This window comes from Petromyzon marinus, chromosome 43 (genome assembly GCF_048934315.1).
Source record: "Petromyzon marinus isolate PM22_M1 ecotype Great Lakes invasive population chromosome 43, UKy_Petmar_22M1.pri1.0, whole genome shotgun sequence".
In the NCBI taxonomy this organism is placed as follows: Eukaryota; Metazoa; Chordata; class Hyperoartia; order Petromyzontiformes; family Petromyzontidae; genus Petromyzon; species Petromyzon marinus.
The window spans coordinates 6,285,487-6,313,142 of NC_133709.1; the positions used below are offsets into that span (position 1 = coordinate 6,285,487).

General features: G+C 50.1%; 1 protein-coding gene across 2 annotated transcripts; it reads left to right on the forward strand.

The window, feature by feature from the left end:
• The first annotated feature begins 927 nt into the window (after positions 1–927).
• Positions 928–22,260, forward strand: FOXRED2 (FAD dependent oxidoreductase domain containing 2). 2 transcript variants are annotated; one of them, XM_032969985.2, is made up of 10 exons: positions 937–1,068; positions 3,223–3,289; positions 7,015–7,656; positions 10,191–10,442; positions 12,397–12,669; positions 13,656–13,822; positions 14,768–14,933; positions 15,501–15,742; positions 17,451–17,621; positions 21,037–22,260. In XM_032969985.2, the coding sequence occupies exons 3-10, from the start codon at positions 7,127–7,129 to the stop codon at positions 21,135–21,137; spliced, it is 1,902 nt and encodes a 633-aa protein (XP_032825876.2). In that variant the 5' UTR covers positions 937–1,068; positions 3,223–3,289; positions 7,015–7,126; the 3' UTR covers positions 21,138–22,260. The 2 variants fall into 2 exon arrangements, with proteins under 2 accessions (XP_032825875.2, XP_032825876.2); XM_032969984.2 differs by lacking the exon at positions 3,223–3,289 and having other exon boundaries at positions 928–1,068.
• Positions 22,261–27,656: the final 5,396 nt, after the last annotated feature.

Consider the following 27,656-nt stretch of genomic DNA (forward strand, 5'->3'; position numbering starts at 1 on the left):
GCTCAATTTGAAACCGTCCTCTCGATTGAAGTTGTGTCTATGTTTGTATATCTGGATGGCTTCATGGACAAATCTTTGGTAATAACCGGGTAGGTTTGCATAGTACTTTGGGTAGTCTATGGGGAGGATACTTTGGGTAGTTCGAAAGAAATGAGCTTTCAATCTAGATAATGATGATCATGATGATGATTGTAAAATGTGTAGTTCCAAGTGGCTTCCTAACATCGGGAAGGAGAAGAGTGTTCCAGACGGCCGCAGAAGCGCGTCTGAAGGCGCCGCGCGATGCCGGTGGCAGCCGTCTTTGTTCCACGTGCCCGGCAAATAATTGTGGGCACCAGACCCACGTTGATTCTAATACTTAAGTCCCATTGCTTGGCTACGTACGGCGCGAACCAAGTTCGACGTACATTTATACATTTCAAAACCGGTTTGTTGACTGTGGCCTTAAATTGCGAAGGGCAATATATATTGTTTATTGTTATATATATTGTTTTTATTTTCTTGATGCGTATCGCTGTGAGATGCAGTTTCGCATGAACGACGCTATATGTATACATATATTATTACATATCAACTGAAACAATTTATTTTTAAAACGAAGGTGCGGCGGCGACGGTGGGGGGGAGGGGGTGTTAAGGTGTTATGTGCATAAATACGAATCAAAGTTGATTTTTTTTCTCATTCATTAATTAACTCTCAGGAGATTCCTGCAACGTTGGGTGGATTTATTTATTTTTAGTCGCGAGACAAATTCCATTCAAATTTCACGAGGGCCCTTTCGGGGGAAGGGGGGGGGGTCCGTCCTGGTGCTGACGTCACTGTGGAGCTCCCTACGTCACTGTGGAGCTGCTCACGGAAGCGGCGCGCGGTCCCTTTAACAAGCGCGGTCGATGTCACGACGCCGTGCGCGCTGTACGCGCGCGCTCGGATCGATCTCGTTCGCTCTCAACCCCACGTCACTTACCACGGAGAACCACCAGCAGCAGCAGCACCACCAGCAGCACCAGTAGCAGTGGCGGCGGGCAGGAGCGGGACCACTTCGATACAACGGCGTCTCGTGATTGTGAGGTTCGTTTCGGAGCCACAGTCAAGCGCGCACGTAGCAGCAGCAGCAGCAGCGTCCTGCGCGAACCAACGCGCCGCTTGTTGTGTGTGCACCAGTGCACGTGTGTGTGCACGTGTGTGCGTGCGTGTGCACCAGTGCACGTGTGTGTGCGCGCGCGTTCACGCGTTCGTGTCTGTCGGTGTGTGCCGTTGTTAGACAGAGCCTTTTCGAAAATCTACTGCTGGATGAAGGAAAATCTACCCCCCCCCCCCTACACACACACACGCTGTGTGTCGGTCATGGGTGGGGGGTGATTGACCATACTTCACCACGCTGGTCAGCGCAGGTTTGGTGAAGGTGGGGGGGGTGGGGGGGGGGTGGTGTCCAGCATCGTGTTCAGATTTCGTTCGCCACTGATGTTAGCCGTGGCTGCGAATCGAAAGTCAGCTCGCCGGGTTCTGAGCGCAAGCGTGGTTACTGCTGCGTGTGTGTGTCTGTGTACATCAGAGTACACGTGTCTGTGTACATCGGAGCACACGTGTCTGTGTCTGGCTGTGTCTGGCTGTGTCTGTGTGGGGAGCGCTAGTGTAGCGGTTAGCGCTACGCTGCCGTACGAACCCGGCGACCCGAGTTCGATTCCCGCTCCACAGCCAAAATCAGTGACGATTATCTGAACCGGTCCTAGGCCTCCCCTAGGTCGACTCGGCCTCCAATTAGTACCTGGTGCGGCGCGTAAACATCGCCACTGGGGAGACAAAGGCGGCCGGCCGTGGTGCTGGCCACCCACCCCCTCGTGTGCCGTTCTGGCATTAATAGGTGCTCGCTAACAGCGCTTGCCCCCAACAATCTGTGGGGGGTGGGATCTTTGTCTTTTTGTGTGAGAGAGAGAGATGTATGTATTTGCTTCTCTCGCCTCCAGCTTCTGTGATGATTATTCTCCACTTGGTGCGAGAGGAAGCCTCACGGTGGCCTTGCCGGCACCGATGACGGATCGGCGTTTCGCGTTTTCGTCTCTCTCGCCGGGTTTGCTCCCCTCTGATTGAGTCGAGCGTTGTCGTTTGTGGTGATTCGATTGTGTAGACCGATGGACACGCCGTGTTTGACAGCAAATAATAATAATGATGATTTCCTTTTATTTATCACGGAAAGCCTCAACCTGAGTCTGTAATGGGACGCCACACTTGTCAGGAGGATGCTGCATTGGTCCGTTTGGTCAGTTTCGTTCATGAGAGTTTGGCAAGAGAGAACACATCCGGTGGGACCCGGATTGGCGTGGAGGAGGAGGGGGGGAAATAACGCTCAAAGCTCCTCACAGATGGATTCAATAATCCATCGCTACACTGACATCTGCTAGCCACCTCGCAGGTATCACGCGGCAATCATTGTTCGATATATATACGGGATTGTACGTACATTGCCATCATCTGGCATTGGGCGATCAATACATATTTTGTGGATGTTGAACTGAGAAGTTGACTTACAGTAGTAATAGGTTTAGTGCAGGTCTGCGGTGTGCGTGTGTTGATTGTGGGTATTGCAGAGGCGCGCTTTGGTTCACGATGTGGCCCGTGCGGGTTTGTCGATCAGTGGCGTGTGCGTCTGCTTGGTGTTTTGAAGAAGTCGACATCTGCGACAAGAGGAATAAATAAATAAACAAATACGGAGAAGACCGCGGGTACCCCGATGCTGACCGCTGCTGACCGCTGCTGACCCGCCGTCTGCTGCCGTTTAAAGCGAGACGAATCGAGTGCAAATGTGCAGGCCGGGTGAGCGAAAGCAGCCGAGGATGGAGGAGGAGGAGGAGAAGGGGAGGAGAGGAGACAGAATCGATCACCGTAGACGGGGTGGTAGACGCCGAGGAGAGGCAAAGGGTAGAGCGGAGGAAAGGTGGCAGCGGCGGAGACGATGTCACAGAGTTGGAAAGGGGGGCGAGCGGGGAGGGGGGGGGGCACGGCTGGACAGGGAGGCAACTCGGGAAAGGAATCGGAATCAGAATTTAGACTGCAGGAGGAGGAATCCAATGAGCTCTGAAGTCGCGGTGAGCGAGTCACAGTGACACAAACAGTACAACGACAGAAGACGATAGGAGTGCAAAATAGAGAAAGGGGTAAACAAGTCACAAAAAAATGTAATAATAATTAAACTTTCAACTTTTAAACTTTATTTTTTTTTACCAGGCACAGGGGACCCCCGCACCTACGAACCTAATTGGTTCCTGTACAACGGTCGCAAGTTGAGGATGTCGTAAGTCGAACCCTCGTTTCCCATAGGGCGCAATGTTATACGTTGGGGTTACGTTCCTGGAAACCCATTGCATACCATAAAAAATACCCAAATTGACCACGAAAATAAATGAAAATAAACCTAACAAACATTTATTGCAACTTAACGTAACTTTTGCGAACATTCATTAAGTAAAAATAAACACTTGCATTTCAAATCCTAATGTACGTTTCCGCACGTGCATCACATTTTCTCTTTTCAAACAAAGAGAAAGGTGATTTTTTTATTTCTAAATTTTAAGAAAATTTTGGAAAAAAAAGTCGAGAGGGTTACAAAAGAGATGCTGCGTTCACTTTATACGCAGCTGCAGCTATCAGGCTAAACTGTACATACGCATCCATAATAGAGCGTTGCTTTTTGGGGTTAGATGGCGTAAATATATAAATGTGTCATTCGACCCGCCACCACCCGACGCAGCCAATTAGTAAGGTTTGTCACGTAAACCGAACACGCCAATGCGTTACCACAAACCGGAGGATTTCTCCGCGGATCTGGCTGTCGCCGAATCAAGCAGGTTGTAATTGCTGGCGAAACGTCGTGCTCGGATTGTACATGTTGTGGCGTTTTGTTCTCCAGCACACAACCGGTTGGTGCTGTACTCGTGTGGTGTCAGTGACTCGGAGGTGACCTTTGTAGGAAGCAGCTTCTTTTATTCAAAACATTCACGGTCTCGTCCTACGCGCTTCCCTACAGTCGCGTAGCCTGGCCTATGCACTAACACGAGCCGTCTTTAAACTGACGGCCCTGACTGAGACAGCCAGCTACTTCTAGCAGCGCAACATCGGGCGAAGGCGGCGACGGCGGCGGCGGTAACGACGAGACGAATCCAATCCCACGCTTACCGCGTGGAGATAAACGCGCAAACTCCAAACACGCAGCAGGCGTCAGGCTCGGGATCGAAACCCACGACCTCCTGCATATCAGGCGAGGTAGTTAACATCTCCTAGCCACCGTTGCACCACCCCCCCCCCCCCCCCCCCCCATTGTGAGTCCGATTTATCGCGCACGGGCAAGGCAACAAGAAGAATTAAACAGTCCCAGACCTCGCCAAGAAAACACCGCACGGTGTGTCCCCACGTCAACATTGAACTATCGATATACACAGGTAAGCATCAAAGTGACACGTGCCTCGTATCCGGCACCACTCTTCTGCTTCAGGATATTCTTTTAAGGAAGATTTACGATGTTAAGAGACGGAAACAAGGTTCTTTCCGAAACGTTGGCGCTGCAACGGCAAAGCCTTTGTCACCTATGGGGCTGTCCATAAATGACGTCACGCGATTTTGGACTATTTTTGACCCCCGCCCCCCCCCCCCCTTTCGTCACACGGCGTCACAAAAAGTCAGACCCCCCCCCTCAAATATGACGTCACAAAGCTCTGCCTGCCCCCCCCCAAAAAAAACATGCTTCAAATCGCTTTAAACTATTGTCATTGTAGTTGCGTATTTAATGTGGCGCTGCACTCTGATGTTGTAGGAGAAAACATTTATTAAACATTATATTTAATTAAGTAGAACGTGTTACCTATATATATTTAAAGTTGCGCATTTTGATGTGACGTCACATTTCTCAACCCCCCCCCCTCGTCACAAATGTCTGACCCCTCCCCCCCCCCTCCTAGGTGCGTGACGTCATTTATGGACGGCCCCTGTTCCCATTATTTCTTCTCGGGATATTTAAAAGGCAATTAGATGGACGCAAGGCAGGAAGGAAGGAGACGGCGAGTGAGGCCTCTGTCCAGCAGTGGGAGGTTGTTACAGGCTCACGACGACGACAACAACATTTGTTATGATCGTGTTCTTATTCGAAACGGAAGACGGACGGCTGACAGCGTCGAGGGGTAGTGCCTGTCCCGTCCGTCCGTGCAGGGAAGCCGGGATGCACTTACTGCCCGGGACGTTTGTTTTAAATCCCATGGGGTCACCTTGTGGGGCCCGGTTTCTCTGTAACTCGATATGTGCCCCTGTTGACTCTGGCAACCCGTGGCACACGAGGTATGTGTGTGTGTGTGTGCAGGGCCCCTATGAGGGATTGGTGACAGCATCAAACGAGAGCTCGCTCTCTCTCAAGCTTAGGATAGTGGTGGGTGAGGGGAGCGGGGCTGGAGGCGTTTAGCCCCCTAATTTGCCTTCACGATTTATTGTGCATTTTCTTTAACCTTGACTCTCCCCCCCCCCCCCCTCCTCCCGGTTACTTCCTCTACAGCACGGGGTATGCGCCTGCGTGTGTGCATGGGTTCAATTCACGCCCGCGGCCAACATTGGTGACGATTGTCCGCACCGGTCCTGGGGCCTCCCCTAGGTCGACTCAGCCTCAAAAAATGAATGCCTGGCGCGGTGTGTAGACATCGCCACTCCCTTCGTGGCCTGTGTTGGCCTTCGTAGGCGCTGCTCACTAACAGCACTTGCCCCGAAAAATACCGTAAGGCTATACTGGGAGATCTTTGTCCGTGCATCGGTATGTCTGGTCATGCACATGCGGAGAGAAGTTGTGCTTCCGTGTTGAAATGCCACTCTTGATCCGTGAAGAGGAAGAAGAAGAAAACATTTCATGAACGCATTATCGTCACCCTCGTTATCAGCGATGGTCAATCCACTGCTGGATGAAGGCCTCCCCACGTTGCTACCGTCTGCCGTGATCTCCCGCGTACTTGGTTCACTACATTGTTTATTCAATGAAGATGAATGCAACGGAGGTTATATGTTCGTGTTTTTTTTTATGTATGTAAAGTATAACGTCATGTTTTAGCTGAGTAGTCGGGGGGAAAAATGCTTTCAACTGCTTCGTCACTGAAATCAGATGCTGACGAACAAAAGCCTCGCCTCTTTTCTCCTGCTGATGTTCTGATGGAAACATTTGCCCATTCATCGATCGCGTTCATTCACAGCCCTTGGTCGATCCACTGCTGGATGACGGCCTCCCGACGCTGTGTCGTAAGTTTTTCTGACCCGTACTGTCGCCACCACGCTGGTCAGCGTGGGTTTGGTGAAGGTAGGGGAGCAGGTCCAGGACCCGGTTAGGATATCTCTCGCCGCTGATTGTCACCGTCGCCGGGAATCTGACTCGAGATTGTGGTTGGGTTCACCGCGCGGTCGTGTGCCAAGCACTCCGCACTCACCCCACCTGCTCCCCAAGGTTGTTTTCTAAAAGTCAAAGTGGCTTGTTGCTCAAATGAGGAATTGACGCCAGTGGTGGAAATTCCACATATCCTGTGAGTGGGGGGCAAGATCTCTCCAGAGAACAATCACTGTTGACTTTCACACAAAGTGGTGCTCGTTTTATCGACTCTGGTAGGAATGATGGGCTGAGTCAACTCCCAACCGTGATATGAGTGTTTCTTTTCGAGTTGATGTAGATTATTTATTTAGATTATTTGGTTGCTATAAATAAAAAAAATGATCAAAACCGCTTTGTTGAGCTCTCATTTGTGGCCAGGTCACTTTGACAAAGAAGCTAGTAGCTCAGTGGGCTTTACCTGGTAAAATAAATACATTTAAAAGTTAATTTTCTTTGGTGATATGCTACACTTTCCTCTACTTTGCACTTCTGTCGTGTTTGTTGTATTGTTTGTTGTTGTAACTTTCTGACCGGCCCCTAATGGACATCTGTGAAAAAGAGCTTTATAGCTCTTCAGATTCCTCCAGTGCAAACAAAGATTCTGATATCGTTTTTCTGCCTCCGTTTAGAAAATGACACCGTCAACGCGTCTGAAAAGAAGCTGACGATCCTGAGCTGCCGCAGGTGGCAGGGAACGTTGGGAGGTGGGGGGGGGTTGTGGTACGGCCGTGCAGAGACAGCATGCCGATGAAACTCGCTCCCTTCAAGCCGACGCTATGCTGCCTCCTGGCGCTTCTCGTCCATGCGAATGGGGCCGCGTCGTCCTCCATCGCCAAGGACTTCTGCGTCGTGGGCGCCGGGCCATCCGGCCTGCAGATGGGCTACTACCTCGAGCAGTCCCGGCGAGATTACGTCATCCTGGAGAGAAGCGGTGCCCCGGGCCACTTCTTCGCCGTGTACCCGCGGCACCGCAAGCTCATCAGCATCAACAAGCGGCACACGGGCAAGCGCAACAAAGAGTTCAACCTTCGCCACGACTGGAACTCCCTGCTGAGCCACGACGAGACGATGCTCTTCCGGCACTATTCCCGAGACTTTTTCCCGCACGCCGACGACATGGTGCGATACCTGAGCGATTACGCCAAGCGGTTCCGCCTGAATGTGCGCTACAACACGAACGTGACCGAGATTAGGGCCACGGCAGACAGCAGCGCATGGAACGGACACCGCTTTGTCCTCGGGGACCAGAGTGGCAACGAGTGGCGGTGCCAGTAAGTGGAGCGCACCCCACCCCCCTCCTCCCACCCCCCCCCCCGTACATCCGAAGCTTTTGCGAGACACGGGCATTGTGCCATGGGCGGCCCTATCGCGTCGTTCGGCCGCTGCCGGGCGAGGGCCCTAGCTACGCCGTGCGTGTCGTGGAGAGGGGGGGGGGGTGGTTCTCTGAATGTACAGTGTCATGCCGATGGGCGTGGGTTGGTGAAAGCGGGGAGCATAAACGAAACTATTTAAACTATTTTTATTTTACCAGGTAAGGCCCACTGGAGCTACGTAGCTCCGTTTCAGGAGCTACCTGGCCACAAATGATAGCTCAACGAACCGGCTTCCCGCGTGGAAATTTATTGCAGCCGAATACTCCTGAACGCACGTCGATTCTCAATGTGGAGTGGAAAAAACCGGAGGACCCAGAGAAAAATCAACACGATCACGCGCGGGGGAGAGAGAACACGCAAACTCCAAATGCACAGGCGTCCGGGTCGGGATTGAACCCACGATCTCCTGTATACCAGGCGAGGTGGTTAACATCTCACCACCATGGCACCCTGGACGTGGCAGCAGAGGGCCGTACGACGGTGGGTTTTGTTGAACTGCCCTCTACCAGCCACAGTGTAGCTCCGCAGCAGCCTCTAGTACCTGCTTTGTGCGTGGCGAAATATGATCAAAGAACCCCAAGGCGGAGGAGGCCTTCATCCAGCAGTAGATGTGTGTGTGGCTGGTGTTGATGTGGAGCAGCAACTATAATTTTACGTTGAGGTGGTTGAGCCAGATGATTGCGTCAGGAGTAGCCGAGCGGCGAATCGCCTAGCCAGTGCCACCTTCGTGTTTGTGAATGGGGCATTGAGTTGTTATACGTCCCATGGTTCTGTTCTTGTTGGCCAGAGTCGCATACTCACACCGCCCAGAGTGTTTAATTTTTCATTTGTGCATCAAGTATCTGCATCTGCCACGGTTTGCGTGTGGATACGGTTCAGGGTTTTGGCCCATACGCTTCGTGGAAGATTGAAGCCAGGGATCTGAAATGTCGGGTCTTCCACGAGGAGGCGTTTGCGACTTTTAATGATTCATCAATTTAACGAGAGTAAAGAATGTCTGACTTCTCTCTCTTAAGTCGCATGCCCGCGCATGGAATTTGGCAGTGTTGCCTCTGTAGATTATTCCCGTAGTTATGCAAGGATTTGTTTTTTTTTTAAAATAGAATGATCACGGTAATATATTTACTGTGCCTTGGTTCGCTGTGTCACGTCCGTAGCAAGGCGATGCAGTGAGATTGAATACGGTGATTACACAAACGTCCGGCGCATTTTTAAATTGTGTTTTACAGGCTTTGTGTCATTATTACTGCGCTGCTAATTTCCAGACGGGAATGAGGGCATTAAAAAACGATTTCAATTCGCCTTTAGCCATTTAAATGTTCGTGGTGGGGGGGGGGGATGGGGTGCTGCCTTCGTCAATTATAAATTCAATATTGAGCCGCATTATTAATTTATATTTTTACATTTGCACAAAAAGAAAAGATGCTTTTATCTCAAAGGTCCGCTAATGGTTATGCGTGCATATTTTATTCACAACGCTTAACCGAAAACGTGATGTGTCGTGAATACAAATTGTCGTATTTGTAACCTGTTGTATGAAATGAACACAATAGCCTACTCTTGAAAATCACGCTTTAGCGTTCTTTAATGCTCACCATTAAAATAGGCCGTGAAGGTAATTCCCTTCGAGTTGTAATGTCGGTGGCTTCAAGGCGCGAGGTTCAACGGTGCAGCTCTACAGTTGCCAAGAGGTGGAAATAAAAACTATTTATAAAAAATATTTTGTTACTTTACCAGGTTAAGGCCCACTGAGCTACGTAGTTTTATTTTTTCAGAAGCAACGTGGCTATCAGAAATTCTAACTCAACGAAGTGGCTTATCATCCGGTGGAAATGTATAATGGCCAAATACTCTAAACACATTTTGATTCCAAATGTGGAGGGGAAAACCCGAAGGACCCCAGAGAAAAATCCACGCAAACTCCAAATACACAGGCGTCAAGGTTGGGATCAAACCCACAACCTCCTGTATATCAGTCGAGGTCGATTACATCTCTCCACCGTGGCGCTTGAATAAAATCCTCATCTGTTCTGGGTGGCCACAGTTGCACACTACCAGAGCGTTTAATTTTCCATTTGTGCAATGAGTATCTCCATCTGCTGCTGCCATGGTTTGCGTGTGGATGCTTCGTGGAAGATCGAAGCCAGGGGTCTCGTGGGTCCGGGGTCTTTCAAGCGGTGGTGTTTGCGACTGCTAATGGTTGATTAATGGGAGTAGAGAATGTTCGACTTCTCTATCTGTTAAATCGCATGCCCGCGCATGGAATTTGGCAGGATTGGGATTGAACCCACAACCTCCTGTACACCAGGTGAGGTGGCAGACCTACTTTTCCCTCGGAAATGTATCTGCCCTGGGGGTAATCAATAGGCAGTTGGATGTTATGTTTTTGTCGTTTTTTTATTGTCAACTGGTTTTTTTTTTTAATCTGCCAGGGTTTTGTTGGTGGCCACGGGCATGTGGCTGCCCAGAGTTCCCCGGTTCATCGGCTCGGAGCTGGTGGAGGGCTACGAGAACGTGTCGGTGAACCCGAGTGACTTCGAGGGCCAGAGCGTGCTGATCCTGGGCCGTGGGAACTCCGCGTTCGAGACGGCCGACAACATCATGGGCTCCACCAACCTCGTGCACATGCTGGGCCGATCCCACCTTCGCCTCTCCTGGGCCACGCACTACGTCGGAGACCTCAGGTCAGGTTCTTACTCTTCACCCCTGTGTTGTATAGAGGTCAACGACATCAACGACGACTCCATATTGCGGCGCCTCCCCCACCTTTAACCTCATTCCGTCCCTCTATCACGTGACCTCACCTCTTCTTCATTGCCCTCTTCCCTCCCCTATAGCCCTTTTGTGACACCCCCCCCCCACCCCACTCCACCCACCACGTGCCCTCTGGTGGGCTCGCTCATTCCTCGGCCCTTGCACTGCCCCTGCCATCTAAATCCGGCCTTTTTTAAACGATGTAAAAAGCGCCTTGAGGCACGGCGCTCCATAAATCCAAAATAAGACAAATAACCGTAAAGTACCCGTCGTCTGCGTCGCAGTCGACGTTCAACATGCCGTGGCCGTGTGTTTGTTTATATTCTCTCTGCCCCCCCCCCCCCCTTTGCACTTCCCCCGCTCCCTTCTCCACTCATCTCCCCCTCCCTTAAGTGATCCCCCAGACCACTTTGCCCGGTCCCGGATCTGAGAGGGCACCTGGCCCCGGGTTTATCGCTCGCGAGTGATTTATGCGCTTCCCTCTCCGACCTTCGTGTTCTGTATCGGCCTCTTGAATAAAAAAAAAAATCCAATAAAGAAAAAACAATGCCGTGGCATATTTGCATAGAAGACTAAGGCCCACTGTGTGCTGGCATAATTCTCCAAAATTTACCCAAATTGAAAAATGACTCGCATATTGCTTATCGTGAAACGCATCGCGATTGTCACACCCACCCCTGCTGCAGCGAAAACTTTGCAGGACCCCCCTGCAAATGTCTCCAGTGTCAGTGACGCTTTAATGGGTAAGCAGATGTAATAATAATAATAATATTTTCCGTTTCGATTTAAAGCTTTCGTGACTGCAATGATTCATCTTCTTTGGTTCTTTCGGTAAAGTCACGTAGAATGAGAATAAAATAATAAATTGATAAAATAAAATAACACAATAACTGGTGAAGGCCGCTTGTGTTGTGGCCGAAACGTCGTGAGAATTTTATTGTGTTATTTTATTTTATCAATTTATGATTTTATTCTCATTCTACGTGACTTTACCGAAACAACTAAAGAAGATGAATATTTTCCGTGTCTTTTATTTTACCCCAGTCATTCCGCTTCCCCCATTACCCTGGATAACCAATCGCGACAGCCAACCGTGTTTTGCACATCTGTCAATGAGGGCGCGTCCAGGGTGCCTCATTGCCAACAAACCTCGATCATTGCGGCGCAAAATGTTTCCAATCACCGGTGTTAAACGCGAGCCCCACGTGCCTCCTTCGCGCTGGGAGGTTATTCACAGCCCGCGTGATGGCCCATTTATGCCCTCGTTGATTTTACTTGCCTCTATTCTTCAGGGAGCAGTGGATGCCAAGTGTGAATTTCTGCTCGTGATTTCGCTTGGTGGTGCCTCCAAACGCTGGGAGTGTGCGGTTGAGTCGCTCGCATTCAGAAGGTTGCGAGGTTAAAATCTTGGTAGAGGTTGACCCAGCCTATCATCCCTCGTCGGTCAATAAAATCAGTAATATGAGGAAATCAACAATGGTTGCCCTTTGGAGAGAGTTTTTGCGACATCAAATCCTGGTAGAGGTTGACCCGGCTATTTAATCGCCCCTCGTCGGCCGATAAAATTTGTACCACTTTGTGAGGAAGTCAGCAATGATTCTCCTTGGGAGAGATTTGCCCCTGCCACAGGACTGTGCAATTTACACCAATGGCTCAGAGCTATAAACCAGAGATGAGCTCCACCTCATTGCTAATTTGGATCGGTGCGAGGCCGAGCTGGGTCAACATTTCACCCACCACCAATAACCAACCGTGGCCAGGAGTCGAACTTGGATCGGCGGGTTTATAGCGCAGTGCGCTGACCTTTGCGCCACAGCTCAACGTTATTTTTTTGGCAAACACAAAAAAAAGAACGCACTTTAAAAATGACTTTGGCCTCCGCAGAGCCATCAACAATGGCCTGCTGGACACGTACCAACTCAAGTCCCTCGACGGTTTGCTGGAGGCGCCCATGGAGGCCATGGCGGTGGTGCGCAATCGACAGGGGAAACTGCGCATTCTGTTGCACGACACGGACGGGAGGAAGACGCTGACGAATGGCGGCAACTCGAAAATCATTGACCCCAGCAAGAACAAGGACAACTTCTCCCTCCGCGAGCCGTACGACCGCATCGTCCGCTGCCTGGGCTTTGAATTTGACTTCTCGATCTTTCACAGGTATGCCAAAATGTTGGCTCACGTTTTTTGCCCGTGTTTTCATAAACAAGAATGGGCACCGTGTTCTCTGGACCCCATGAGGTGCAATTTTCTCTCTGTGTGTGCTGTACATGCCCAAGTTGGGGGTGATGCATCTCACAACTTGCTTTTTGTTTCAGTGCGTGACCAGATTTTGTATAACTTTATTGACAACCGGGCGTGTGTGTCTTAACTTTTCGGAGCTTCTTATAATGTGTTGAATGCGGTGAATACGGTACGTAGTTTTCCGTGAAGCAAGCGGTGCAATTACATTTCTCAAGGTAATACCAGGTGCATTTCATCTCTGGTAAGTTTTGATGTCGTCTCTTGTATGGATTTTCTGACAAAAGCTAATTATCTGTGTGTCGTAGAAGTTGACATTGCACGTCCAGTGCGCCGGTAGAGGTGGTGCTTATCACAAAAAGGTTATCGGCAACCAAATAAATTTTAGTGTTTGCAATTTTGAGAAATGGACAGACCTATAATTGGTTTGTGCAGCGTGTGCATTTGGGAATTCTCATCATCGTATAGTGTGGTTGGGGTTCTCGATAAGGAAAATTGATTCGAAAGTAATTTAAAACTCAGTATTAAGACGATTAGCGAAGTAAAATTTCAGTGTTATTTTTGCCGCTTATGCCAATGCAAGATTGCAAGATAATTAGTCTTTTTTTGGTTACCCGTGAGGTTTTCAAAACACACAAAAATGTCTTGCCAAAATGTTCTTTTGAGAAGCAGTCTCAAAGAACTTCCACTCTGCTGTGCTGCGAAGGATTTCCCCTTACTGCCAAATAAATTAAAGTTGCGTTTTAATATTTGTATTTCCCCTAAGCTAGGAGTGTGCGCGCACATTCTCCCATCAACGCGTATTGCATTGCAGTGAATCCACGGCTGAGCAGATTACGTTTTCGAAATATGTCACTTGCCAGTTTTTTGTTGTTTCAACCTTTCTCAAAATGTCTTTCATTTAGCTCGACAAAGACCAAAGCTGGATCAGGTCAGAAGAAAAAATACCCAAAGATAAAGGCAGACTACGAATCGCCCACCACGAGAGGGATGTTCTTCATTGGCACGATCAGCCACTCGGTAGACCACAGAAAGTCAGCCGGCGGCTTCATCCACGGCTTCCGCTACACAGGTGGGTGGACACCGAGGCCACGGTGGTAATTCGAACGGGCGATCAACGATGGTGTGCTCTGTGGAAAGCGCAATGCCCCCGTGAACCCTGCAATCCGAAGTTCAATTATTCAACAATAACATTAGAATACTCGGCCTATTGGCGGGGAAGCGTTGTCGAGCACCAGCCGCGCTTGTGTTTTGTTGATTTTGGGGCGACCCCCCCCCCCACCCCGGCTTACCCTCCACTTCCCTTCCCCCCTCACTTCCTCCACCATACAAGCCGGGGACTTTCCACCCCCCTTCTTTTTCCCTTTTACTTTCTCATACACCCCCCCCTCTCCCCCCTCCTCAGGTTATCTGTCTCCCCCCCCCCCCCCGCCTCATCAACCAGGATGTGTCGGGTACATGGGGCCTGGTGGATATTCGCGTGCGGTTGGTTTTCTTTTGTCGGCCAACATTCTGCAGCGGCCCTTTGTTCTCGTGTCCAACAAAAATCGAATAAAAAAAATATTTAAGCAAAAAAACAATAATATAATAATTTCAACTTGTAAACACGCCGCGCGGCATTCACTCATTCTCGACAAGAAAGGGGGAACGACTCGGAGGCGCGAGGAACCACAGACAAGCGGGAAGGCAGCCAGGCCCGGGAGCCGGCGCCAACAATTGCCCAAGCTCTCTGGTCCTCTGTGTATCAAGACGTTTATAGCCAAGTAATGAGTGTTCGATGCAGGAGGAAACCGGAGCGACGGGGCTTTCCTCGTCGATCGACACGCATTGAGCAATTCTTCTCTCAAGCTCTCTGGCCGTCGTCATAAGACGCAGTAGTAGCGCGTGGCGAAAGCCCGAGTCTGTTAACGCTTCGACGTCGCAGACCCAAGGCCCAGACAACCACACTTGCAATCGCAGGCGTCCGCGGAAGGCGCGTGCGTTGACTCGTTCGTGTGAACGCTGTGGGCGAGCTCAGCCAGAGCCGTGTTCCGCTCGATGGAGTGGCGGTACCACGGGTTGCCCTGGCCGTCGCAGACTCTGCCGTCCTCGCTGCTGCTCGCCACGGTCGCGCGGCGGATTAACGAGGCCTCGGGGCCCTACCAGATGTTCGGCGTGCTGGGGGACATCGCCCTGCTCAAACGGTGAGAGGATCCAGCGTCCTTCACTCTCGTTGTAGACTGAGGGTGGCCACAGTCCCATCGAAGCTGAAGCGTCTGCATCGGCATATGCCCTTAATTGCAAATCTATTTTTCAGTCGCCGTGAGCGAGGTTGGATCTGCTAGTTCAGGGGTCAGACTGCTGAGAATTCTGAGCTTGAATCCAGGCGGTCACGCCCTGTGATTTAACTAGGTTGTCGAGTGTAGCAGGTTGATCGTCCCTAGCCTGGTCACCAATGACTTGGTTGTACACTTCAAATTACGTCCAGCTCTGAGACTTCGATATCAGTTTTGTCGGTGTTGCTCTGCATGACGTCTGATGTTTCTCTCCACGCGCGTTTGGGAGCTCCATTTCGTTCCCGTTCATTCCCCGGAGAAGCTCACCGTAACCATTGGGCCGCGTGCCATTCGGCACGCCCCCAAAAACGCACACCTGAGAGCTCCCCGCGGTATCACAACCGAGCAGACAGCCTCACCCACCCCCGCGATGCCGCAGCACAGCACCGTTTGTCGAACGAGGGGGTTGGCGTCCCCTTTGCTGTCCCTGTCCAGGGATGGCGCCGAGTTTGAATATCTGGAGGAGTACCCCATCGCGGCCCTGCCGGCGCTGACCGCGAACACGGGCAAGTCGGCGGAGGGCGGCCTGCTGGTCGTCAACATGGAGTACGGCAAGAACTTCTCGGGCCCCGGGGAGGACGTGTTCCGCACGAACCGCGCCGTCGGGGCGCCCCTCGACGCCTGGCGCTCCAACTTCCTCCACCCCGTCATCTACTACTACGAGCGGCTGCCCACCGGTAGGAGCCACGGCCGCCTCGGAGGCTCCTGGAGGCCCGGGAGGGCCCATTGTTGTGGGTCCCCATCGTATGTGTGAGGACCGGAGGAAAATGGCTACCTTTGCATCCCGCCCCCCCCACCCACGCTGAGTGGCCCAGGTAGGGGCTCAGTGGCTCTAAGTGCATCTCTTGTAGAAGGTAGGGTCTAGTAAACGGGAAAACCTCCCGAAGCCAGACTCATTGGGGGAACAGACTTTCCCATTGAAAGCAGAATGCGCGTAGGGGAGTAGAGTGAGATGAGAGGGGAGTGGTAGGAGAGTGGTGGTGAGTAGAGAGAGAGATTCAACAATCATCTCCCCATTATGTCCTACCACGCCACCTCCCCCCCCAATTCCACCCCAAGAGCTCGTGCTCGATGTCTAGTTGTGATCCAAGTTCGGTTTCCACCCCTCCAGTTGGTACAGTAAACCCTCAGTTACAATAACAATCACAGTCCAGTGTGTGCGGTTCGTAATTGGTTGCTGCGTGAGTGAAATGTGTGCCGTACAGCCTCCTCCAACCGACACAGCAAATCAAATAAATAGAGTCGCCACGTGAATAAACATGCCAGCTTAGTGTGGCTTCAGCGCACCGGTACGTCGGAGAGAAATCCACACATTTAACGATCGGGTACGATACTTCGCTGGTAGTTCTGGTATTCATGCTATTCTTGCAGCGCAAGGGCACCACGGTGGTGAGGTGTTAACTTCTTCGCCTGGTATACAGGAGGTTGTGGATTCGATCCTGACCCTGATGCCTGTTGTATATTTAGAGTTTCCATGTTCTCCCCGCAGTCACGTGGATTTTTCTCCGGGTCCTCCGGTTTTACCTTCCACATTTAGAAACGTGCGTTTAAAGCATTCGCCTGCTATACATTTCCAAGTGACAAGCCATCCATTTGTGGCCAGGTTGCTTCTGAAAAAGTGCTATATAGCTCAGTGGGCCTTAGCTGCTATAATATAAAAAAATGTTAAATTTTTAGTTTAGTATATCATGAAGGTGCAAGACAATTATGAAGGCGTTGTTTTATTCACATATTCCTGCAGTAGTTTTTTTTTTATCAGGGGGCGGTCTTGCTGTGTGTAATCCCCATTGAATAATTTTAAAGCAATTTGACAAATTTAGCTAAAATTTGGACCTAGGACACCAGCTAATAATGACCTACTCTTTTTGAATGGTGTCATGGGATATTTAACGTCCACTGCAAAGTGAACAGCACGTTGTATTTTCAAGTTAATACACGTGAAATATTAACCAGGGCGGCCTGCCAGACTCGAATCGCGACCCTCTGCAAAAAGCGTAGAATGGGGTATCAAGTTACTTGGTAGAGGCGTGGCCCGGATAAATAAAAAACACACCTCAAAAGCAGACAATGACTGTGAAAATGTGGAATGTGTCGAGTGTTTTATAATCTCTTCAAGTGATCGTTCTACTTGCCAACCCATTTGCGGTCTATGTGGGCACGAAGTTACGGACTCCTCGACAAGTGAGGAGTAGCTAAGAGTTAACAAGACAGCGTGCACGTGAACGCTATTTTTTTCTTCACTTTTATATCTTTTCCTATAAAATGCCACGCTTTTAATCCGCAAGCCCGGCGCAAGTCCTCCCACGGATGCTCGAGACTCTCCTCCTGCGGGATTACTCTCCCGCCTGCCCTCGACACCGCACTGTCGACAATTCCCCCCGGCAGAGTCGGAAATGAGGAGGAGGCCCAAGAAGTGGCCGCTCCCTCGGCCGGACGCCATCCACCACATGGTCGAGGACTTCCTCACCGACTGGAGCGCTCCCAACACTCATTTGCTGCCACTGCGCCGATTCCTGGAGGCCTGCCTGCACAGAGACCTACGCCACCACTTTGCGGGTAGATGACACACGCGCAACCCGAAGGAGTATAATGTTTGTTGTATAGTAATAGGTTTTGCCCCTTTTAACTGGCACAAAAAAACTGACACCTTTATTCAAGGCATCATGTTTGCAATGACCACAACACAAGCAGTCAAAATGCAAACAAAAAAGACAACTCGGCGTCTTCTGGTCCAACACCAATGGAGACTAGGCTCTAAGAAAAGCTGTCTCGGGTGTGGACCAATCAAATTCAAGGACAGTGCCATCATCATTGTCAGAGTTGTCTTTTTTGTTTGCATTTTGACTGCTTGTGTTGTGGTCATTGCAAACATGATGCCTTGAATAAAGGTGTCAGTTTTTTTGTGCCAGTTAAAAAGGGTAAAACCCATTACTATATCTTGTTACTGGCAAAGGAGGTCTCATAATGTAAATGCTCACCCCGAGCCCTCAATACTCTGATTGTGCGCTGTTTTTGAGTTGTACGCCTTTTGGCGTCTTCTGGTCCAACACCAATGGAGACTAGGCTCTAAGAAAAGCCGTCTCGGGTGTGGACCAATCAAATTCAAGGACAGTGCCAATATTATTATCAGAGTTGTCTTTTTTGTTTGCATTTTGACTGCTTGTGTTGTGGTCATTGCAAACATGATGCCTTGAATAAAGGTGTCAGTTTTTTTGTGCCAGTTAAAAGGGTAAAACCTATTCCTATATCTTGTTTCTGGCAAAGGAGGTCTCATAATGTTTGTTGTTGCTTGTAGTTTTGTTTTTGTAACATTGCTGCGAGAAGTAACAAGCTGTAGTGGTTTCAGGGCATGGGCAGAGTTTGCGGAGAGGGGGGAGACGGGGTGGGGGTTAAGACCCCTCCCAAACCTGGGCACCTTTATTAATTTACTAGCCGTTTGGCCATCCAAGGACGGGTGTATATTGCAGTAAATCTGAAATATTCAATAGAAAAATTGTTCAGCTCATGATTATTAATGAGGGGGGGGGGAGGGGGTGCGGCATATTAATGAAGAGGGGGGGGAGCTCTTTTGCAGTGACGTCACGTACGGATGTAGCACTGTGCTGCGTATATTTTATTTTTTTGCCGTCACTTTCTGTAAAGAAACGTCGTCACATTTGAAGCGACTTTGCGTAATAAATTATTTAATTCAGCTCGACCTTCCTCTGCGTTAGTGTAATAATGCACCCACTCTTGAATATATCAATTGGGGGGGGGGGGGGGTTGGCCTCATGTGGAGTGACGTCACGCGCGGGACACACACACACACATTCCTGGCTCATTATATTAGTAATTTTCAGTTGTTTACAATTAAGATAATAACATTATTAATTATATGCACCCGGGGATTCCTACTGTGAGGGGGACAAAGCGAACCCCCCTCCCCCCCTCTCCACCCAAGTATAGAAGTCAAACTCCGCCTATGCTGCAGGCGTCACTCGCGTGCGCCGATTGCTACGAACCTGCGCCGGCGCACGTGCGGATCGGTGCGTTTCGGAATCGACTCCTGTCCACGGATGGGTCCACCCCTGGTGTTGGCGATTCCGTTGGGCCGTTTGTTCGACGACGGCGGACTGCTGCGCACGTCGCGAAGCCCTCTGTCGCTCCGTCTCCCTCCGGGCCTCTCTGTGCCAATGTGCCCACATTGGCGCAGAGAGGCCCTCAGCGCGTCGAGTTGCATCTGAATGAGTTAAATGATGGCGTCACCCTGCTGCTCCATTGAAGACCGGGAGCAAGTGAGGGCTACAGCATTCTGGCGAATTGCCCGATGATGCTGGATGTAATTACCAGCGAAACGTCGTACTCAAAAACTGTTAATGTTGTGGATTCACTCTTCAACACACCGGTGGGCTAAAGTAGTGAACTATTTTGTCTTTTGACAACGTGACACTTTATTTTGCTGATTGGCCGTGTCCGGGTGGTGGAGGGCTACGACACATTTATAAATAACGCGATCTAACCCAAAAACGTTTATTATGAATTATTAAGTGTTGTTTTTGCTCACTTTGCCGCGCGAGAGATTGGAATGGATGATTCTCGTCCCGTGACGTCGCACCGCAAAGCACACTCGTGATGAAAGTTCCACAAAAAAACACGCAAACGAGCAAACACACATTTCTCCGTTTCGCCTCCATTGTGCGTGACTCGACATCGTGACAACTCGTGCAGCCGTCCCGGAGAGGGTGCGGAAGGGGGTGAAACGATCCGTCCATCGCTTTCACTCAAACATAGCTTCGGCGCATTCTGCGGCATCTACCTCGCTAAGAAAATAAAAGGTTCTTTGCAGTTACCCGCGGAGCGGAGGGGGGGCGGGGGTTTCGCGCTGCGTCTGGAAGAATTTGTTCCATCTTCCCACAGCGTTGCATCCGGTGCCGCCTTGCCAAGATCAGACTGCACGCGAACCTGCATTCCGTTTAGCGCGTGTAATGTTCCGCCAGAACCTGTTTTGACGATAGGGATGCACGCATCAGTTGACAACTCGCTTTGCCAAACCCAAAATGAGGTGGAGGGGGGGGGTGGGGGGGGGGGGTGGGGGGGGGGGTGCGCACGTCACGGTCGACGCTGGTACGATTCGGTGTGCAACGGCCGTGACGCTGGAACGGCAAACGTGAACAGGACGACGTGAGCTCCCGGATGTGGTTTCGGGTTTGCAGCGCGTCTTGCCTCAGCGCGATCGTCCCAACGTTTCGCTCCGTGTGGCTGGAAGCTTTTTCAGGAGGCGGAATGACGTGCGAAGGCATGCACGTTGAACTTCTTTCGCAACCGTGCATAGCCAACCGTGCCAATCAGAGGTTGCTGGCGGGAAAGACGACAAACCAAACACGAGAGGCAGCCCTGAAGGAATTTGTTTTTACATCTAGAATTAGAGTCATGTGTGGCCCCAGTGGCTTCCTAAATGATAACAGAGCAAAAGTGGCGAGCACGTGGAGCGAAACGACAATCACGACGAACATCGAACGACGCGACCTATGAACACAAATCCGGAGGGCTATACGGTACAACCGCGACATACCTACGCGGTCGTATTACAACTCGCGTTGTTGTTGTTGTTGACAACACGCAACTAAAGTTTGCTCAGCACGGGACACAGTACGGAGTGAGAATAATGGTCCCATTGCACCACCGCAATTAGGAGCATAAACCGTCGCGAGAATCGCGCGCTTTCAGATGCGCTTCTACGATATTCGGAAGCCGCTGGAGCTATGCACTCTTAAATAATGTTGATTGAAAACCAATTTCTCTATAACTGCTTGTTGTGTTCAGTTTATTGCCCTGCCCCCGCACGTCCCATTAGCACAGTTGTCTACGTATGGTACAAAAGAAGTTCTACATATGGCACGTGATGCTATTGCAGCGTGTGCGTGGCGCTATTGCGGTGGTGCATGGTGCTATTGCGGTGGTACGTGACGCTATTGCGGTGGTGCGTGTGCAGAGTCGTGCTTCAAGATGGCCTTGACGAGTCAGCAGTCGCCGCTCTCCTGCCAGCAGGGCTACTCGGAGGGGCGCTCACTGGCCGCCGACGGCCTCGTGTAGCACTGCCCCCGCTCCACAGACATCTGGCGGTTTGTTTTTACCCACAGCTGGGGGGTCATGCCATGGCGAGCACTTGGAACGGTTGCGGGACAGGGCTCATCGGATGACAAATCCGACAATTTGGCCAGGATACAGAATTTCGGATGAGCCAAAACAAATAAAACGTGGCGCCACGTTGCATTGGGTGACGTCGGCGACGCGAAGACATTTTAAATTAGTTACACGATGGAAATAATTTGTAAATGTGATTTTTTTATTTTTTTTTACAATTTCCCTTATAAATCTGAAACGTTTATAACTCGCCAAACTCATTCTTCGTCTACAACCGTTATTTCCAAGCGGTACAATCTGTGCGCGGGTGCCCCTTGCATCACGGACGCAGTGGGACCCCCCTTCTCTCGACACATATATTTTTTATCTGCCGATGATCAAATCATCTTGAAGCCTTTTTAGGGTTTGACCCTGCTTTTACCACTCGAATGGGGTAACCGCTGGTACAGACCAGGACACACGCCAGGCGTCGCTGTAGGCAATCACCGAGGCAGCGGGCTGCACGGTTTGCCGGTGAGATGACAGTCCAGCAATGGGCGCTCGGCACGCGTGGAGGCCGAATGCATTTCGTCTGCGGGTGGATTTTGTTTAAAAAAAATACCTTCTCTGAATCTCGGCACTCGTAGGCGTGGTGGGTTTTCCTCCGGGTACTCCTCCGGTGTCGTCCCATGTGAAAGCCAATCGCTCACGAGTGGAATTGGCCCAAACATACCAAGTAGGACACTCCTGAAATAAGGGTCTTGAGGCTTTTCCGGGTAAATTATTATGATTTTTATTATTGTAACGAATCGAAGGCCTATTTTTACTGTGTGTAGACTGATTTTCTGGGGTCTCTGTTAGCTCATTTTTGACACTCATTTATTTATATAAACGTTACTATATATTAAAGTCCTGTTTGTATATACGTTACTTATGTGTACATATCTGCTTTAATCTATACGTTGTTTTTTTATTACATATTCTCTAACCCCCGATCATGTGTATGCCAAGCTAAGAGATGCAATTGTATTCTGATGCCGTCTGAAAACCAAATTGTATGCACGTGGTAATAAACGTTTGCCTGCGTGCCTGAGATGTATTATTTCTGCCTTCAAACCTCTCGCCACATCAACAGTGAACTAAGTACATTACCCTGTGCTGTCGCGCAATCAGAATAATAACGTGACTGAATCCGTACGTTGAAATTTACATGAAGCCAACATTTATTTTTGCATCTTTCAAGACGTCGTCTGTGTCAAAGATGTATTCATTCGGACGTCACTCAAAACTCAGCTGCTCGTAGATCGAGGGAAGGCGTCCAGCAAGGAGCCAGGTTTTTGATGGTTTATGGAAGCCACTGTGGAAGCGAGCAGGGATTAGTCTGAGTGTAAACAATATTTGAGGCAAGAGTGTATCTATTGCTGTATGAATCAGACAGCTAGACTCTGTGCAGTTTGAAAAACAAAAAAATGGCATTTCAGCACGGCTGTTTTGAAACGAATTACTGGAAATTGTGTGGCAAGCTAAGATGCGTGCGCAGCAGAAGTTTGTTAGAGACCACGGCAGGCAGGGAAGTGTCGCAGGTATCATAAGGCTAAAAAAAAGTTTAGCCGGGTGAAATGTTTGCAGAATGGGAGAATGCCCATTTTCCGAGACAGACATTGGAATGGTCTTCACGAGTCCATTGACCAACGGGGGGAAGTCGAACTAACCCCAGGTGGTGGTGGTGGGACACTGTGGAGGCAAATCTCGGAGGTCGCTCGTCCAATCGGCAGCATCTACGGCAACGCGTTGGCGAGCCGGAGGTTTGCACCGATGGCTTTGGCCACGATGATCACGTCTTGTGTCTCAATCCACTGCGACTAGTTGAAGCCCCCCCCCCCCCCTCTCTCTCGCTGTGTCGGCCACTGGGGGTTCTTTGACCATACTTCGCCACGCTGCTCGGGGTGGGGCGCACAGCACCGATATGGTGTGAAATTCCGGAATTGCCTGGCCACAGTGGTTCTTAATCCCAGTGAACATTGAACGTTGGGCCAACGTTGGCGCGTGTGCTTGGTTCTCCGCGTTTGCGATGCAATGATGATGAGCGCCCGCTCCAATATCCCTCACTCCTGCCGTTAACCCACGACCGGTTTTGACATTCAGGCCCGCTGGCTTCGTTCGCACACTTTTGTTTTTTTAAAATGATCCCACGGGGGATTCTTTCGACTACTGTACAAGTCTAGCGTTGTTTTGTTGCCCGGTAACGTTAAAAACACGGGGCGACGCGCTCTTTTCAGAAGCATGCGCATGCACGTGCGGACACAATGAAATCGAGGACTGAAAAACGCAGACGGTGGCACTCAACTCCGGCCTTTGTTCAGCGTTGCGTCTCGCGCCCGGTTTTTTTTGTGCTCACCCCATTCGTGTTCAACCGCATGCCGCCGAGCCCTCTGGCTGAACGGCCGCCTCGAAGCGCGTCTCTCGCTGCCTCTCTCACCCCGGCCGCCTTCCCGCGTCTGGTGTTGATTTTCTCTCCTTATTTATCGTCTTCGCAGCGCTTTTCGTCGCATTTTTACAACTCCGATCAATGCGTATTAAAAGCAAGACCGCTGAATTATCGTTGTCATCACCATGATGATGATGATTATTATTATTATTATTGGAAAATGTAAAGGCGCAGTCCCTCCAATTGCACGCTCACGCCACTGCTGGTGGAAGGGCTCTCCATCAGGGATGGAGTTCCAGAGCGCGCCTTTTAGACAATATATCCACACTGGACAGACCGTACCCACACTTTACCCCACCACAAGCGCACTGCCTGTTGCCTCACTGCGATGTATCAATGCATTCATACTACTGGGCAGGGGCCAGATTAAGCTAGTGCGGGGCCTGTAGCATTTGTTATAAAGAGGCCGCAAAAAAACATAAATATTTAACACACATTAAATTTTTATTTAAAGCTTTCGTGACTGCAGTGATTCATATTCTTGGTTCTTTCGGTAAAGTCACGTTAAAGGGAAACAAAATAATAACACATTGTTAACTTGTGTAGTAAAGTAATTGTATTTTTTCATTTGCTATACAGCCAGATAATACGACAAATCGTTAACCTTAAACACCCAGTCGTTAATAAAAGTTGAAGGCGGTATAGTACTACAGTAATAGAGCAAGTGCAGAATCACCGAACCGGAATTGACAGCTTGAAAGCATTTAGCGCGTGGGGCCCTTGAAAGTGCGGGGTAGTAGCTTCATATATGTAGTAGCTACTACATATATGTAGCTACTTTGCTACTGGGATAATTAATCCAGCACTGCAACCGGGTGGGGGATTGAGGACGCATCCCCCACGCCTCCGATTAGCACGGTTGACCACGCGCGGTGCGAAAGAAGTTCAACATACAATACATGCCCCGCACGGGGAGATCGAACTAAACCGTTGACCTCTGGATCGCAAGGTCGAGAACGACTTACCGTTATTCAGCGCGGCTACGAAGACATTCAATCGTCCGGGGTGGGTGGGAGGAAGGAACCCTGCGATCAGATGCCGACTGGCCTTTCTGAACTTCGCGGCGTCAATCTGTCGTCGCCTGTAGCCCTGTACACGTCGCCAGAACGACGAGCTCGATCGTGTGGTGATTGATAACCACTGCCAAAATGATCCTCATTGCGGTACCCCGGGGTTCCAAATAATACAGAATGGCCGAGGCAATTAAGTATTTTATTTCTGGGACACTATTTTTGCCCCAGGGCTGTAACTTCACTCCGCGACTGGGGGTAACCAATCAATCCGAAATCGGTGGCACACTCCACGATGTGGAAACGCAGTGAGGACGATTGCTCCAAACCCCTGTAGCGGTGCATCCTCGTGAGTACAGCTCGTCGAGATGAGTCGATTGCCGCATCGCCGACCCGTCAACAGACTACGAGTGACTGCATCGCGGACATTATGCGAGAGCCGGGGTACCTTGGACACCCCGGGGTACCGCCCTGAGGTTCAATGTCGGACGTCGGCAGCCAAGAGGCACATTTGCCTGGAATGACACAAATACTCTCTGGTTATTTCGGTAAAGTCATGTAGATAGAAAAAAAAGAAAATAAAACACGACGTTTCGGTCGCACCACAAGCGTCCGAAACGTGTTTTCTTTTACTTCATTGTGTGCTTCTTCTACCTACGTGGTGACTTTACCGAAAGAACCAGAGATTATGGATTCCTGCAGTCACGAAAGCTTCAAATGAAGAATGACACAAATGTTGGGACGAGGCGCCGGTTCGTCCACTAGGGGCGTTGGGGCACCGCCCCATCAAGCAGCTGCAGATGAGAAATTGTTTTTCTAAGGGGCCGTCCATAAATGACGTCACGCACCTAGGGGGTGGGGTGGGGGGGGTCAGACATTTGTGACGATGTGTGACGAGAAGGGGGGGGGTTTAAGAAGTGTGACGTCACATCAAAATGCGCAACTTTAAATAAATATAGACAAACACGTTCTACTTAATTAAATAGCCGTTTTAATTATTATTTTCCGCTACAACGTCAGAGTGCAGCGGCACATTAAATGAGGCACTACAATGACAATAGTTCAAAGAGATTTGAAGCATTTTTTTTGGGGGGGGTGGGGGCAGAGCTTTGTGACGTCATATTTGAGGGGGGGGGGTCTGACTTTTTGTGACGCCGTGTGACGAAGGGGTGGGGGGGTCAAAAATCGTCCAAAATCGCGTGACGTCATTTATGGACGGCCCCGAAGGGGGGGGGGGGGAAACTACTTTCCTAGAAATAGTTTTGTTGTGTTTCATTCGACGTGAATTGCCTAATGAAGATAACATTTTACGTTGTTCGTATTCAAAACCGCCGCAACGCCCTTGCCTGATTTGTGCCTTCTCGGGTGGAGGTTTTCTCGGGGGTGGCAAGTGAAGGCGTCCGAGTGAGAGGTTTTCCCTTCGATCGTTGCGATGAGCTTCTAGCATTTTTATCCACGCCGTTTGAGACCCCTTTCAGGGCGGTGAAAAAGGGCGCCCGTGGCTGTAATGAGAGACGATGTGACGACGCTACGTTGCACTGTGCAAATATACCAGCTCACGGCTTTTCGGCAGTGTCGAACGGGTTGTGCAGTGTGGACTTGAGGGTCATGGGGACAGCATTCGCGTGCCAACAGTCGGTTAGATAAGACAGTGACATCACTTTCACGGGAAGGCCAATAACATGAACACATTCCTGCAGAGGGAGCTGGTAGGAACGTTGGGTTGATTGCCAGGGTCAACGGCGGCACCACGTGGTGTGTTCCGCAAATATGCCCGGCTGTGAGGGCGGGCACAAGCCGGCGTGAGTAGGTTAAACGTTGAGTTTTATAAGGGCACCACGGGGTGAGCAGCCCCTCCCCACCCAGCCCCACCCCTCCCACCCCCCACCCAGCCCCTCCCTCCCCACCCAGCCCCTCCCCTCTCCACCCAGCCCCACCCCTCCCATTTTTGGATGCATGACGGACGGACACAATAATCCCCTGTGGGCTGGTGTACCCAGGAGGTTCCTACCAGTACGAGGATTTTCTTAATTACAACACCATCTTTTCAGAGGTCACTCACAACAGCCCCACCTAGAGGACATGTCACGCCACTGTTTGATACCGACTCTACGGTTCAACCAAATGCAATCAACACGGGAAAAAAAGTGATGTGGCTATCCGGTGGAGTTTTAACATGCGAAGGTATAATCTGGTTTAAACTGAGCGATACGTTGCGGGGGTGGAGTGGTGGCGCAATGGTGAGCGCAATGTTCTTTGAACCTACCAAGTAACGAACCCAAGTTTAATTCTCAAACCACACCTAACACCAGAACATCAGTGGCGAGTGATGTCTGATAAACATCGTTGCTGTCCCCCTATCGAAAACTAAAATATGTTTTTATTTTACCAGGTAAGGCCCACTGAGCTACATACTGTAGTTCTTTTTCATAAGCGACCTGGCCACACAAGTAAGCTCAACAGCGTGGCCTATCATGTGGAAAATTATTGCAGCCGAATACTCTGAAGGCATGGTTTCTAAATGTGGAGAAGAAAAAACCGGAAGACCCGGAGTAAAATCCACGCGACCACGGGGAGAGAGTGTGAGACACGCAAACTCCAAAGGAATGTGGATGTACCGACACATTGTCTCATCGTGGCTTTCAACGGAAGATGAGCAGTTAAATTTCGATTTAAAGCTTTCGTGACCGCAGGGATTCATATTCTTGGTTCTTTCGGTAAAGTCACCGCGTTAGCAGGGAAACAATACAATAATAATATTGTTTTATATTTTACGTGACTTTACCGAAAGAGCCAAAAAATATAGAAGATGAGCAACCTTCTTCTATACCGCACGTTTGTGCAAAGTCATCACTTTGACTCGAGCAAGCCAAATGCATCATCGAACCCCATCCTCTCTCCCCCCTTTGTTGCCATAGACATTGAGCAGCAAGGCTAATTTCACCCTTTGTTGAGACATGATAGCAAAGGCAAAGAGATGTCAGGTCTCCG

Bases quoted from the DNA above. Each gene is read 5' to 3' on its own strand.
- FOXRED2 (XM_032969984.2), top strand. From the start codon at position 7,127: ATGCCGATGAAACTCGCTCCCTTCAAGCCGACGCTATGCTGCCTCCTG. The intron at 10,443-12,396 runs GTCAGGTTCTTA...TGGCCTCCGCAG, and splicing joins CACTACGTCGGAGACCTCAG to AGCCATCAACAATGGCCTGC. The intron at 15,743-17,450 runs GTAGGAGCCACG...TCCCCCCGGCAG, and splicing joins CTACGAGCGGCTGCCCACCG to AGTCGGAAATGAGGAGGAGG.